The sequence below is a fragment of the Tripterygium wilfordii genome, chromosome 18 (assembly GCF_013401445.1).
Source record: "Tripterygium wilfordii isolate XIE 37 chromosome 18, ASM1340144v1, whole genome shotgun sequence".
NCBI lineage: Eukaryota > Viridiplantae > Streptophyta > Magnoliopsida > Celastrales > Celastraceae > Tripterygium > Tripterygium wilfordii.
The window spans coordinates 1,374,249-1,387,471 of NC_052249.1; the positions used below are offsets into that span (position 1 = coordinate 1,374,249).

At 37.2% G+C, this 13,223-nt stretch overlaps 2 protein-coding genes across 4 annotated transcripts; both read left to right on the forward strand.

The window, feature by feature from the left end:
* The first annotated feature begins 1,153 nt into the window (after nt 1–1,153).
* LOC119984017 (transcription factor bHLH81-like) lies at nt 1,154–6,160 on the forward strand. Of its 3 annotated transcripts, XR_005464822.1 has the most exons (8): nt 1,154–1,653; nt 1,790–1,933; nt 2,020–2,085; nt 3,059–3,127; nt 3,427–3,504; nt 3,953–3,986; nt 5,015–5,106; nt 5,939–6,160. XR_005464822.1 is itself a non-coding variant. In XM_038827762.1 (5 exons), exons 1-5 carry the CDS (start codon nt 1,234–1,236, stop codon nt 3,472–3,474), a joined length of 747 nt encoding a protein of 248 aa, XP_038683690.1. In that variant the 5' UTR covers nt 1,154–1,233; the 3' UTR covers nt 3,475–3,888. The 3 variants fall into 3 exon arrangements, 1 of the variants encoding a protein (XP_038683690.1); XR_005464821.1 differs by lacking the exon at nt 5,939–6,160 and having other exon boundaries at nt 5,015–5,325; XM_038827762.1 differs by lacking the exons at nt 3,953–3,986; nt 5,015–5,106; nt 5,939–6,160 and having other exon boundaries at nt 3,427–3,888.
* Nucleotides 6,161–9,479: 3,319 nt separating this feature from the next.
* Nucleotides 9,480–13,010, forward strand: LOC119984015 (FT-interacting protein 7-like). Its single transcript, XM_038827760.1, has one exon. The coding sequence runs from the start codon at nt 9,696–9,698 to the stop codon at nt 12,744–12,746; it is 3,051 nt and encodes a 1,016-aa protein (XP_038683688.1). The 5' UTR covers nt 9,480–9,695; the 3' UTR covers nt 12,747–13,010.
* The last annotated feature ends 213 nt before the right edge of the window (nt 13,011–13,223 follow it).

Below are 13,223 nucleotides of genomic sequence, written 5' to 3' on the forward strand. Positions count from 1 at the left end.
GGGAGGGAAGGGGTTCGATTCCAACGGGGAACGAACGCGAGTTTTCTCGTCCACTGGAGTTATATCCCACCTGGGCCTAGGCCCTGACTTAAAGCCCAGACAGTCTAGTGGGGTGACTGGCTGGGTTAGGGTTTACTCTGGGGCGTCGTGTAGGGCAAAGCCCGCAAGACGTGTCTGTAGGTTCCCTAATCAAAAAAAAAAAGTGTATAGAAGAATTCTCACATAAGAGTCTAATTTAATGGTGTAACATAAGAGTTTATGTTTACACCATTGATTTGAAACATGTGGGACCCAAAGCAGTGGACCCCACTTGTTATCTCATTCATCCACTTCATTAAAATGTAATTCTTATTTTACACCCTTACATTAGACGTTTATGTAAGAAATCCTCTATATGTATATATATAATATATGTAGATATATTATACATATAAATACATATAGAGGAATTCTCCCATACGCATCTAATTTACGCACTTAAAATACGCATCACTTTTTAAAGGAGTGGATGAGTAAAATGACAAGTGGGACCCACTGTTTTGGGTCTCGCATGTTTCAAATCAATAGTTAAAACATATGTACGTATTTAAAGTGCGCATATGATAATTCCTCTATACATACATATATATATAAATAATGTATGATGCTTAGACGGGCTTGGGCTAGGCCAAAATTGGCTAGAGGTGTAGGATTTCAGGCCGAACCCAGAAATGAAGCCCAAACCTTATATAATTTCGGGTTGGATGGGACCTAGGCCTGTGGGCTATATGATGACTGTATCTATAATCTTTCAAAAAAACGTATATTAATTATAAAATAAATTACAGTAGACCCCGCTCGTCATTGATGTCTGTTAGTCTTGTGAGTCTCCTCCATTCATCATAGTCTTTTTCCACTAAAAGCAAAACACAAATTCCCATTTCTAGACATGTTACCTGTACTTGCTTGTTATCAAAGTGTGTGTTCACGCGCATTATTGCGTATGGAGATGTTCCTTGTCATCCGCCGCTTCGCGTCCAAAGTCATGAACGCTTAATCACCGTTGCTCTTCATTCAATCGAATCATTTTCAAAGCTTTATTTACATCAGACGGACCAAAATATTTAATAATATATATTTTTATCGTATAGACTACGGAGTGAAGCTTTTTTAATTAGTAAAAAGAAAAAAAGAGAAAAGAAAGCAACGCTCGAAGCTTCTGAGCCAGTCACTTGCATAGGTAACGGCGAGCAGATGCAACGAACAACTGACGGTAGCAGCGGTGGCTCTGGTGGCGGTGGAGGTGCTGAACTTAGTCAGGGTGGACTAGCCCGTTTTCGCTCAGCTCCGGCCACCTGGCTCGAAGCGCTTCTTGAAGACGAATTAGAGCAGCCTAGCCAGGGTTTGACACAGTTACTTGTCGCGAATTCCCCCGCAATAGAGAGGGAATCGTTCGCCTACGCTTCCTCTGCTGACACTGGTGGCTTCTTCCATGCGGGCCCGTCGTCCAGCTTGCCCAGGCAAAATAGTTCTCCGGCCGATTTTCTTGTTAAGCGGGAGGAGTATTATTCGAACTATGGAATCTCATCCGACTACGAGTCTGTGCCGCCGAGTTTGGAAACTTCTTCCGCCGCGAAACGGTTTAGGGAGGTCCAGTTGCAGAATCCATCTTTGGTAAATATTTATGCACAAATTATGGAACTGAGATTTTCTATTAAAATAAAATTATGGATCTGATTGATAAGAAATTCTTGCAATTAATTATCCAAATGTTAGTAACTAGTAGTTTATTTTGGTTGAACATCGGTAGAAAGGAGAGCAGAGTGGTCAGATACCCGGTGGAGCATCTAGTTTGATAGATGCAGAGATGGAAAAGCTCCTGGAGGATTCAGTGCCTTGCAAGATTCGTGCAAAGCGTGGCTTTGCTACGCATCCTCGTAGCATTGCAGAGAGGGTAAGATTAGTCACTTTATCTTTATTTTGTTCAGACTTTGTGTTTTGTCTTGATTAAGTTATACATATCTCTTCTTATGAACATAGGTTCGCAGAACTCGAATAAGTGACCGTATAAGAAAGCTTCAGGATCTTGTTCCCAACATGGATAAGGTATTATATGCATGAATTTTACAGATTTGATGATATGGATGTAATAATTGTGAAATTCTTTTACTTCATGATCCCTCTTTCTTACCAGGTAACTTTGTTTCTGTGGTGATTATGTTACTGATCATAGTTGACCAGTGCAATAAGTTTGTTGGTATAGACAGTAAACAATAGTTTTTATATGCCCAACTATATGCTATAAAGTCGAAGTTAATGAAATCTTTGGTGCTACAGAATTAAACCCGTCAACTTGAATTCTTTTGTCTAGTGGCATATCTCATTTTATAGTTGAAAGTTTCATATCACTGAAAGTAATGATGTGAGTTAGTAGCTTTGGTTCAACTTTGGTGATTCACTTTATTGACTTATCATTTGTCATGTGTAGATATTTTCATGTAGCTTTACATGCAAATTTTCTTTTGAGCAGAGTAGCGGCGGTTACTATATAGGATGGTATTTAGTAGTCGAATTAGTCTTCTCCGTTGCTAAATTCGAACCTAGTACTTTAGTTGCTTCAAATTAATGGCTTATTACATGACAGCAATAAAGGCTCTGTGGCCTTCAGAACACATCTAGGATTATAGATTTATAGTGGTAGCTCAGGAATGACTGACTCATTTGCTCCAAGTGGATCTGCAATTCTGCATGCTGAATATTTTGGAGCACATCAAAACTTGTAGTGTTGACTGTTGAATTTGTAATACAGCTAAACCAGAGAAACTATGTTTACTCTTTATATGCATTCGGTTTCAACTCCTTCCAAAACCTTCATGATCTTTGCACCTGGAATATTAACAGAAAGTATGGTAATGTGATTGAAGCGATGGTGCAATATTCCTAATCATGAAATCTCATCTTGACTTTGAAGAAAAAGATGCTGGAATTTTTAATACCGAATAGTTTGCTATTTGAACGAAAATGCATGAAAAGTCTTGAAGACAGATCTAATTGTTGTTTCTCTTGTTTTTATTTGCAGCAAACAAGTACTGCAGATATGTTAGAGGAAGCAGTAGAGTATGTTAAGTTTCTGCAGAGACAGATTCAGGTATCTCCTGAGCCAAAAATGGATCTGTATGCTGAGCATTGTAGATAGTATCAAATTGATGTTTCTCTTGTTATTTGAAGACTCATCCTTTTACAAGAGGACTGGGGGCAAAAAATTGCAAGTCTGATATTCTAATATAACTATTTTTCCTTTAATGATCAGAAAATTCTCGAAAGAATCTTCCTGAACTAGGAACTAAATGGGAGTGTAATATAATCATATCATGATTAAATTTGAATATTGGACTATTTCACACAGAAAGTAATTTTTTTTATATACTAAAAACCTGAAAATTGCAGGAACTTACCGAACATCGAAGCAAATGCACATGCATGGCTAAAGATTAGGTGGGAGAAGACTTTAATGCCTGCAAACTGGTATACATGACTAAGTATATGATTTCGTTTGATATCTTCCAAGTCCTTGGCTGATGTCATTTTATTTGCAATAACCCAACTTCTAGTACAAGCTTTATAGCTCCTATTATTCTGAACTACATAGATGGTGGGTTGCCGTGAAGGTACTGTTACGTTGATTTGTGCCAGATCAAGGCCTTATTGCTTCATGTTGGAACTGCTCCCTGATATTAGTTAGTGTGGTGGTTGTAAAAATTGTACACAATAATATATCTTTATAAAGTGCTACTCTAATAAAAGCTGGTTATTCATGATATTTGTTTCCCATATCTTCAATTATGTATTTGATGAAACCTTATTTACATTCAAGAAGCTATTGGATTAATAAAATTAATTTTCTACAAATCAAGTGTGCTGTCTGTTATTTCCTAACTAACTTCCCTTTATTTCTTATGTCAAATTTTGATAGCATTTGGTTGGTGAAGGAGACTGAAAGTTTTCAGGTTGGACACCCTTTACTTATAGCTTAGACCATGATTGTTAAACTCTGCTGAACACATTAAACACATAATTGTCAAATTTTGATAAATTTCATAATGTTGTGGCAGAAAGATTAAAGTTCATATTTCACTTTCAATTTTTGTACTCATAAGTGTTTGTTTTAGATCTGGTAATTCTGTCTTCTCTATTTTATGCTAGTTTTGCTAATATTATTTTAAGAAAAATGTTTCAATTATATGTTTGGTTTATGACACGCTTACATGTCCCCACGCTGCCCCTCCCCCTCTTATATTTTCTTTTCTTTCTGCGTATACGGAAGTTTCTGTGGCATTTAAATTTGTCATTTTCATCTCACTTCTTCCTCTACTCCCCCCTCTTTTTTCTGAAAATCATGATCATCATAGCATTTACCTTGCAAAAAATGTTGGGGTTGGCTACATGAATCATATGAGTCTAGTGAGAATCCACCTCCTTCTATGGTAAGCTGTAGTAAAAGCATTATTTATTTCCATTTGTATTGCAGTTTCTGGCATGGAATATTAGTATTGTTTACTGGGTGGAATAGTGCAGTAGCCAACTATTCCTGCATATGTTGTCTAATCGTTGTTATTTTGAGATGGAGGAAGATTTATAGTTGATGCATTCATATTGCTGTTTCTTGCATGGAATGTTTATATTGTTTACTGGGTAGAATAGTGTGATAGCCAACTATTCATATGAATATCTTGTCTAATCGTTGTTATTTTGAGATGAGGAAGTTTTATAGATGCAGATATTTTCATATATGCTTAAAATGTATGGGTTGCATGATTTTTTTTTCTGTTTTGTTTTCGGAAATTATGTGATTTTTTTAACCATTCAATATTTATATATTATTAATCTTATGCTCTGTTAGATTTTTTTTGGCTGAATGAGTATTTGGACCATTAGGGCATTTTATTAGCATCAATTCATTTTGGTGGGTACTTCAACAGATGATGCTTCTTTGATTGTGTTGAATCACCTTCTTCAGTTACTTTGTGTTTCTCAGCTGGAATTGGAGACAAAACTCTTGTTGCTACAACTACACACAAACCCAAAAGATTCATCATCCTCTTCAACCTCAGAGAGGTCAAATTTGAGGTATGTATGTTTATTGTAGTTTCACGGGTATATATATCGTTCATTGATAGAGTTGCAGGAGGACAATTTAGCACCTTAGAGGTAAATATGTGATCCATTGATAGAGTTGCGGTAGGACAATCTAAAAGTCACATGTTTAAATTTTCTGAAACAATGTCTCCACAGATTAGGGGTAAGGTTTGCATATATACTAATTGTTTACCTTTTTTTTTTTTTTAAATCTTTAAAGAATACATTTTGAGAAACATTCATTTAGCTTTTCTTCAGATTTTAGGGTTTCTAAATAAAAAGAGCAATAGCATATGTCCGCATGGCATGTAACGGTTAGAACTTAAAAGTGAATGATACGTATGCTTCAGTATGCCCATCTATGACCATATGATGAGCAATATATCTATATGCACTCTATTTTTAATTAAGTATATCCCATTAATCATTTAAAAATACATTAGAGTAGGATGTACTTAGTTAAAAATGGAGAGTATATAGTGTTCATTGATCAGATAAGATGAGTGATCGTTGCGGGCTGGGCTATTTGGTTGCTATCATTGCGATTCGGGCTTTGTATTGTGGGGTGGTACTAGCTTGGGCCTAGCCATGTTATGGCCTTTAATATTATCAGCAACCATTAACGGGAGACATGTAATTTTTTTTTTTGAAATAGGGGTTTTGGGAAAGGTAGGATGTTAGCCACTATTCGCACATGAGTTTCGATTCACTGCACACATTTTTTTAAAATTATTTAATTTTACCAAAACATTCTTTTATTGTTAATGTCGAGATGACAGAGGAAAGCCCAATAATGTTGGCCTCATGGGCTTTGTTATTGTAGGAAACCAAAGACCTTTGTTATTGGGCTTCAGATTCTTCAGAAATCTTGTGGTAGTAAGGGTGGGAGAATTCTAATAGGCAATAGCTATGAGATTCACACCATTATTGGCACTACACCAACTGCTCAAATGTAAAGAAAATGATTTTCTATTATTTGAAGTGCCACATATATATCGCAATAAATTAGGAATCGTACCATAAAGCATTATAAAACAGCTAGACATCCTCGAAATTTAATAATTACCACCAATTGGAACCAAGATTCTGCCAAATTCAGGGCTAGATAGAAAGATTATTTATTATTTTTGAACGAAAATGCTGTGTCTGCTTACATGATGGTATGTTGGAGACAACCTGTGACCACTCATACCTCATATAAATATAAATATAAATTTTCCTCTTTTGATTTCTGTATTTCTCTATGGATAAACAAAAACCAGTGCAGGTAATGTTATGCCTCAGATATTTAATTTCAGATCGAGATTATCATAGTACAGGGATAAAAACAAAAAACCATCAATATCAAGAGCGTCTTAATGGTCCATTTTGAAATAATATTGTCCAAACAATGATTAGTGTATAACTGTATATACAGCTGAATATCCACTGAAAATAATATGAATAGTGTTTAATTATACTATCTTTTGATTAGGAAGTGACCATCATCAAGTACCAAAGGAGACCAAAAGATAGCATCTGCTTTTGCATGTGCAAGTGATCCTACAAACTAAATACCAATACAAACATATATCAACATTCTAATAAGTGCGTAAATTAAGTGCACAATAAAAGAATTCCTCATATTCTTTACCGCTTTATGGATTCCATCCTATTTTTTCTTATTTCGGGTTGGTCAGACCATTTTGGAGTATATACCTCCACGGTTACACCCACCTTAATCAAATCCTTTAGTATATATTGTATTCAGAATGTATCTTGATGATTCCTAAATCAAGTTCTCCACGTAAAGCAGTGTCAATAATTTTTGTAATCCGTCGAAGATACGGTTACATTGGACGGTGTAAATTCCGGGAAAGTGAGTCTCCCATTCTACACGCACTAGTGATCTGCCAAGTTACAAGACGACACACACTCAGACTCTGTGCCTGCCGACGCAGACCTTCCCTGTCCTACGGTCCTGTCACTCCCCACCAACGTTACATCTCTCTGACTTTTGATCAGCACTATCAAAATACTAGAAGCGTGTAAAAGACTCGGAAACCCATTTCGACCCATAGAACCGGCCCGATGATAAATGGGTCCGGTGATGTAACTCTTGAATGGGTGACCTGACCCATTCAAGAGTTATTTAGCATATGTTGCTTAATTTGTGGGTCAAATTTTGATTGGGACTCATAAGACATTTTTTTGGTAACATAGAATTCACCTAGCGTCTCACCGAATAACTGACTGATAAATTTTGGGTTACATGAAAGACCCCGCAACTCTCGAGGATCAATTGAGATCTGGACCGAGAGCCCGAGACTCAACGTGTGAAGATAACGCAGGTGACATTTACACACAGTAGACTAAGTAAGAGCACGCTATAATAAAAATAAGTATAAGACTTGAACTCACGACCTCGCACTTGCGTTAAGAATTACCACGGTCAAGTTCACAATTTCAATAAACGACCCGTTGTTAGAACTTATAGACAATAGTAATGCTGTCCACAAACAACCCTTATTTTTATGTTTTATTGTGGACTCTGATTGGAATGCTGCATTGATATACATCTCTACTTTTATCTTATTTTGAACTCTAAAAACCCTTATTTTTATGTTTTATTGTGAACTCTGATTGGAATGCTGCATTGGTATTCATCTCTACTTTTATCTTATGGTGAACTCTAAAAATGGACGGGTAGGGTCAGGTTTGACCCGACAACTCAGAACCCGACCCATCACATACCAATATAAAATACCTTTCATGTTATTTTATTTTATCATTATTTAACCCCTCATATGTGGTGGCTCTTTTTACAGTTTTCCAAACAAAATATTATTGTATATTACATTGATATGAATGATTTTTCTACATGGGCATATATATTTATCTCAAAAGAAGAAGAAGTTAAAAGCAATAACCCTCTATCCATAGATTGTTCTATACACCAAATGGGTATGAACAGCTTTGCAAAAGTTTAGAGAGAGAGAGGACCTTGGACTATAAAGTCTAAAGACTAAAGTATCTTTAGGATAAAATGCATGCAAACAAACAAAACAAAGAAACAAGCTACATAAAAGTGGTGGAAATAAATAGTAGAGATAGAGAGAGAGAAATTTCAATGTAAATGTAAAGCAAGGTCCATTTTTGATGATGCTAAGCATTGAATTAATTTCCATGCATTGATTTGGGTACAAAACTTAGCACCTAAGTTAGCAGGATTTTACATTACTTTTTAGAAAAATTTGGTGGGTGTTGAAGTGGGTGGAACCCACCAAACTTATCTTCTCTAGATTTTTTTCACTAATCCCTTGTTTGGTCATTATCTTCAAAAACTTATTTATTTTTTTCTCTTTATTAATCTTGCCATGTATTTTGAGAACAAAAGTAATAACATATTTTGAGAATAGTATTCAAACCTTTTTTTTCGAATTTTTTTTTTAATAATTCAGCATTTTTTATGCATATTGAACTCTAGTTAAACAATAAAAAAAAATAGAGTTGTTGGGATTAATTATATCAATTAAACTTAAATAATATGAACCGTTAAGAAGACCAAAGGATGCCTTGGATGTAATTTTGTACTTGACTATTTGAGACCATAATTGAATGCAATATCATGGTTGTTGTTACACCTTAATGACTCTTACCTACCTTAATACATACACTTTTTTAATGTTTAAACAAGTGCATGGGAAAAACATTCAAATAATCAGACTGACACAAGCAACCTAGTTCAGTAGTTCTTGTCTTGTCATGTTACAAACTACTTCTAAGTTCTAACTGGAAAAATAATTAAAAAAAAAACAGCCTACATGCATCTATGTTCTTACTATACATAGCATTATGCAGTTAATCTACATTTTAAAAAATTGAAGAAAAAAAAAGTATGGGAAAGTATTTGATTTAAAAATTAGGACTGAATCACTGTACTTTAATTTATATTATTAATTCATATGAACATAAAACAGTAATACAGTACAGAAGCATAATAATATATTTAAAAATTCATGCAAGGAAAAGTAGGAGATTGATTCAATTCAAAAAAAAGAAAATTAATCTAACTCTGTGGTAGATATTTTAGATAGATAATGAGAAAGATAATTATCAAGTTGCTGACCTTTTTTGGCCATAAAGAAGAGGAGTACCTGGTAATTAATTATTGGACCTGCCTAATTCCTTCAAAAAGGAGAGATCTTGTTAAAAGTGGTGGGACTTGCTTTTCTGGACAAACTTTTCTCAGCTTTCATCAACGGATTCATCACCTCACCTAATGTATTCTCTCCATCAAAGTTCAAACACCACATGATGATATATATATATATATAATATAATATACAATAAAAAGAAACTAGCCTCTCTCTCCCACTCTTACCAGTAACCAGTAACCAAAATCTAGATGACTTAAGTGGCCACCATTACACGATATGTTTGTCTTCATACTCCAAAAGATAACCTCTCATCATCTCCACCGCTACCTTTTCTTCTCATACCACCATTTCTGTATTCTTCTTCTTCACACCTACTCTTAACATTATTTTGATTTCTCTGCAAAAAAAGAGCCAAAACCCAGTTATTTGCACACCAAAATCATGACCAAACTAGTAGTGGAAGTTCTTGATGCAAGTGATTTGATGCACAAAGATGGGCAAGGCTCGGCAAGTCCATTTGTGGAAGTAGAATTTGATGAACAAAGACAGAGGACCCAAACAAAGCCTAAAGACCTCAATCCTGCTTGGAATGAAAAGCTTGTTTTTGATGTCAACAACAGCCTCAGAGATCTTCCAAGCAAGACTATTGATGTGGTTGTGTATAATGACCAAAAAGCCGGTAATCACAGGAACTTTCTTGGGCGTGTGAAGATTTATGGTGTTTCAGTGCCTTTGTCCGAGTCTGAAGCAAGTATTCAGCGATACCCACTTGACAAACGTGGCCTGTTTTCACACATCAAAGGAGATATTGGTTTGAAGATCTATTTACTTGATCATGATGGTGGTTCTGATTATAATCATGCCTCACCACAACAACAACAACAACCACCCCCACCACACGAAGAAGAGACCCCACTTCAAGAAATCAATACCAATAACAGGTTTGGTCATGAAGATCATGAGCATGTACCAGATGATTATAGTGATCATGAAGAGAAGATTAAGAAGAAGAACAAAAAGAAGGAAAAAGAAGTGAGGACCTTTCACTCAATTGGTACTGCTGCTCCTCCTCCAATGAAGGAAAAGGTGTCTGAGACGAGAGCGGATTTCGCTAAAGCAGTGACACCGGCAGTGATGCAAATGCAAATGCAAGTGCCAAAGCAGAATCCGGAATTCTTGCTGGTGGAAACTTTCCCACCTCTGGCGGCGCGATTGAGGTACAGAGGAGGTAGCAAGATAACAAGTACTTACGATTTAGTGGAGCAGATGCATTACTTGTATGTGAGTGTTGTGAAGGCAAGAGATCTACCTGTTATGGATGTTACAGGGAGTCTGGACCCTTATGTGGAAGTGAAGCTTGGGAATTATATAGGGAGGACTAAACAGTTTGAGAAGAACCAGAATCCAGTTTGGCACCAGACCTTTGCTTTCGCCAAAGAGAGATTGCAGGCCAATTTGGTGGAGGTAATAGTGAAAGATAAGGATTTTGGGTTGGATGATTTTGTGGGGAAGGTTGTTTTCGAAGTAACGGACTTACCAGTTCGGGTGCCGCCGGATAGTCCTCTGGCTCCACAATGGTATGGATTGCAGGATAAACACGGTGTCAAGCATAAACAAGGGGAGGTTATGCTTGCAGTTTGGATTGGAACACAAGCTGATGAGTCATTTCCAGACGCATGGCATTCTGATGCTCATGAGATTAGTCACTCCAACTTGGCTAATACAAGATCGAAGGTCTATTTCTCTCCCAAATTATATTATCTTAGAGCACATGTAATCGAAGCTCAAGATCTTGTACCTCATGATAAAGGCAGAGCTCCAGAAGCATATGTGAAGATAATACTTGGAAATCAAGGAAGAACAACCAGGCCGGTCCGTGGTATCAACCCGGTCTGGAATGATGAGATGATGTTTGTTGCATCAGAGCCTTTTGAGGATTTCATAATTGTTTCAGTTGAAGACAGGGTTGGACCTGGCAAGGATGAGACTTTAGGAAGAGTGATTGTATCAGTTAGAGATGTACCTCAGAGACTTGAGACCAACACTCATGGACTTGGGATGAACAAACTCCCTGATCCTCGCTGGTTGAACCTCCACAGGCCTTCACTTGTACACGAAGAAGGTATTGAAAAGAAGAAAGAGAAGTTTTCAAGCAAAGTCCAAATCCGGTTTGTACTCGAAGCCGGTTATCATGTTCTTGATGAGTCTACACATTTCAGCAGTAACCTTCAGCCTTCATCAAAACATCTGAGGAAGGGAAACGTTGGAATTCTTGAGCTTGGGATTCTGGGTGCCAAAAATTTGCATCCAATGAAGAGCAAGGATGGAAGGACAACTGATGCTTATTGTGTCGCCAAGTATGGGAACAAATGGATTCGAACCAGAACGATCCTCGACACGCTGCATCCACGATGGAACGAGCAGTATTCCTGGGAAGTGTATGATCCATGTACTGTCATAACAATTGGAGTCTTCGACAATCACCATATAAGTGGAAGCAGTGACGCGAGGGATCAGAGGATCGGGAAGGTCAGAATTAGGCTATCCACTCTGGAGACTGAACGCGTATATACACATTACTATCCGCTGCTGGTTCTCACTCCATCTGGCTTGAAAAATCAAGGGGAACTCGAGTTGGCTTTGAGATTCACATGTACAGCTTGGAGCAACATGTTGGTTCAATATGGAAAGCCATTGCTTCCTAAAATGCATTACGTCAACCCCATACCTTTTAGGTTCATCGAATCGCTACGCTACCAGGCAATGCAGATTGTGGCAGCAAGGTTGACGAGAGCAGAACCACCACTTAGGAGGGAGGTTGTAGAGTACATGTTGGATGTTGATATGAATATGTTTAGTCTCCGTAAAAGCAAAGCAAATTTCTTCAGGATAATGAATCTCTTGTCAGGGGTCACGGTTATCTGCAGGTGGTTCAATGACATTTGCCTCTGGAGAAACCCAGTGACAACCATTCTCGTGCATGTATTGTTCCTGATACTTGTCTGCTACCCAGAATTGATTCTGCCAACAATTTTTCTCTACCTGTTTGTGATAGGGATATGGAACTATAGGTTCAGGCCAAGGCATCCACCTCACATGGATGCTCGGGTTTCCCAGGCAGATCATACGCACCCAGATGAGCTTGATGAGGAATTTGATACTTTCCCAACATCCAAGCACACAGATATGGTGAGGATGAGATATGACAGAATACGGAGTGTGGCAGGTCGAGTGCAAACTGTCGCTGGAGACTTGGCATCACAAGGAGAAAGAGCTCAAGCATTATTGAGCTGGAGGGATCCAAGAGCCACATCTATCTTCATCATCCTCTCATTGATCTTTGCAGTATGTTTATATGTCACTCCTTTTCAGGTGGTGGCAGTGCTGATTGGTTTATACTTGCTTCGTCATCCCCGGTTCAGGAGCAGAACACCCTCTGTGCCTGTCAATTTCTTCAAGAGATTACCAGCGAGGTCAGATATGCTACTGTAAGAAAAAAAATGCCAAATAATAAAGCATTGATTACTCACTTTAGTAACTCAGCCGACCGAGAGAGATGAAATCAAGGATGCTATCTACAACAACGGAATCTCACTTTCATTCAATCCAAATTCACCATTCTTTTGGAGCTCTCACTCGCAATTCCCATGTATGTACAAGTAATTGTATTGTTTACTTCAGCCGTAAATAACAGCATCAAGTATTGTAATAACAGAAGTAGTTTCAATCTTTGTAACAACAAAAAATAGCTGTCCATCATCTTCTCTCTTTCGTTGTCAATTTTAAATAAGGCAATACAATACGCTCGAGCGAGCTACCTAAACCTTGAGAAATTTTCCAAAATTCAAATTCCAATGAATCAAAATTTTCAAGTCAAATCAAGCACTAAAGCACTAGCAGGATGAACAGAACAGTAAAAATAACTATAAACAGATACGCTAATCAAATAATTCAAATTCATTGCTTGCT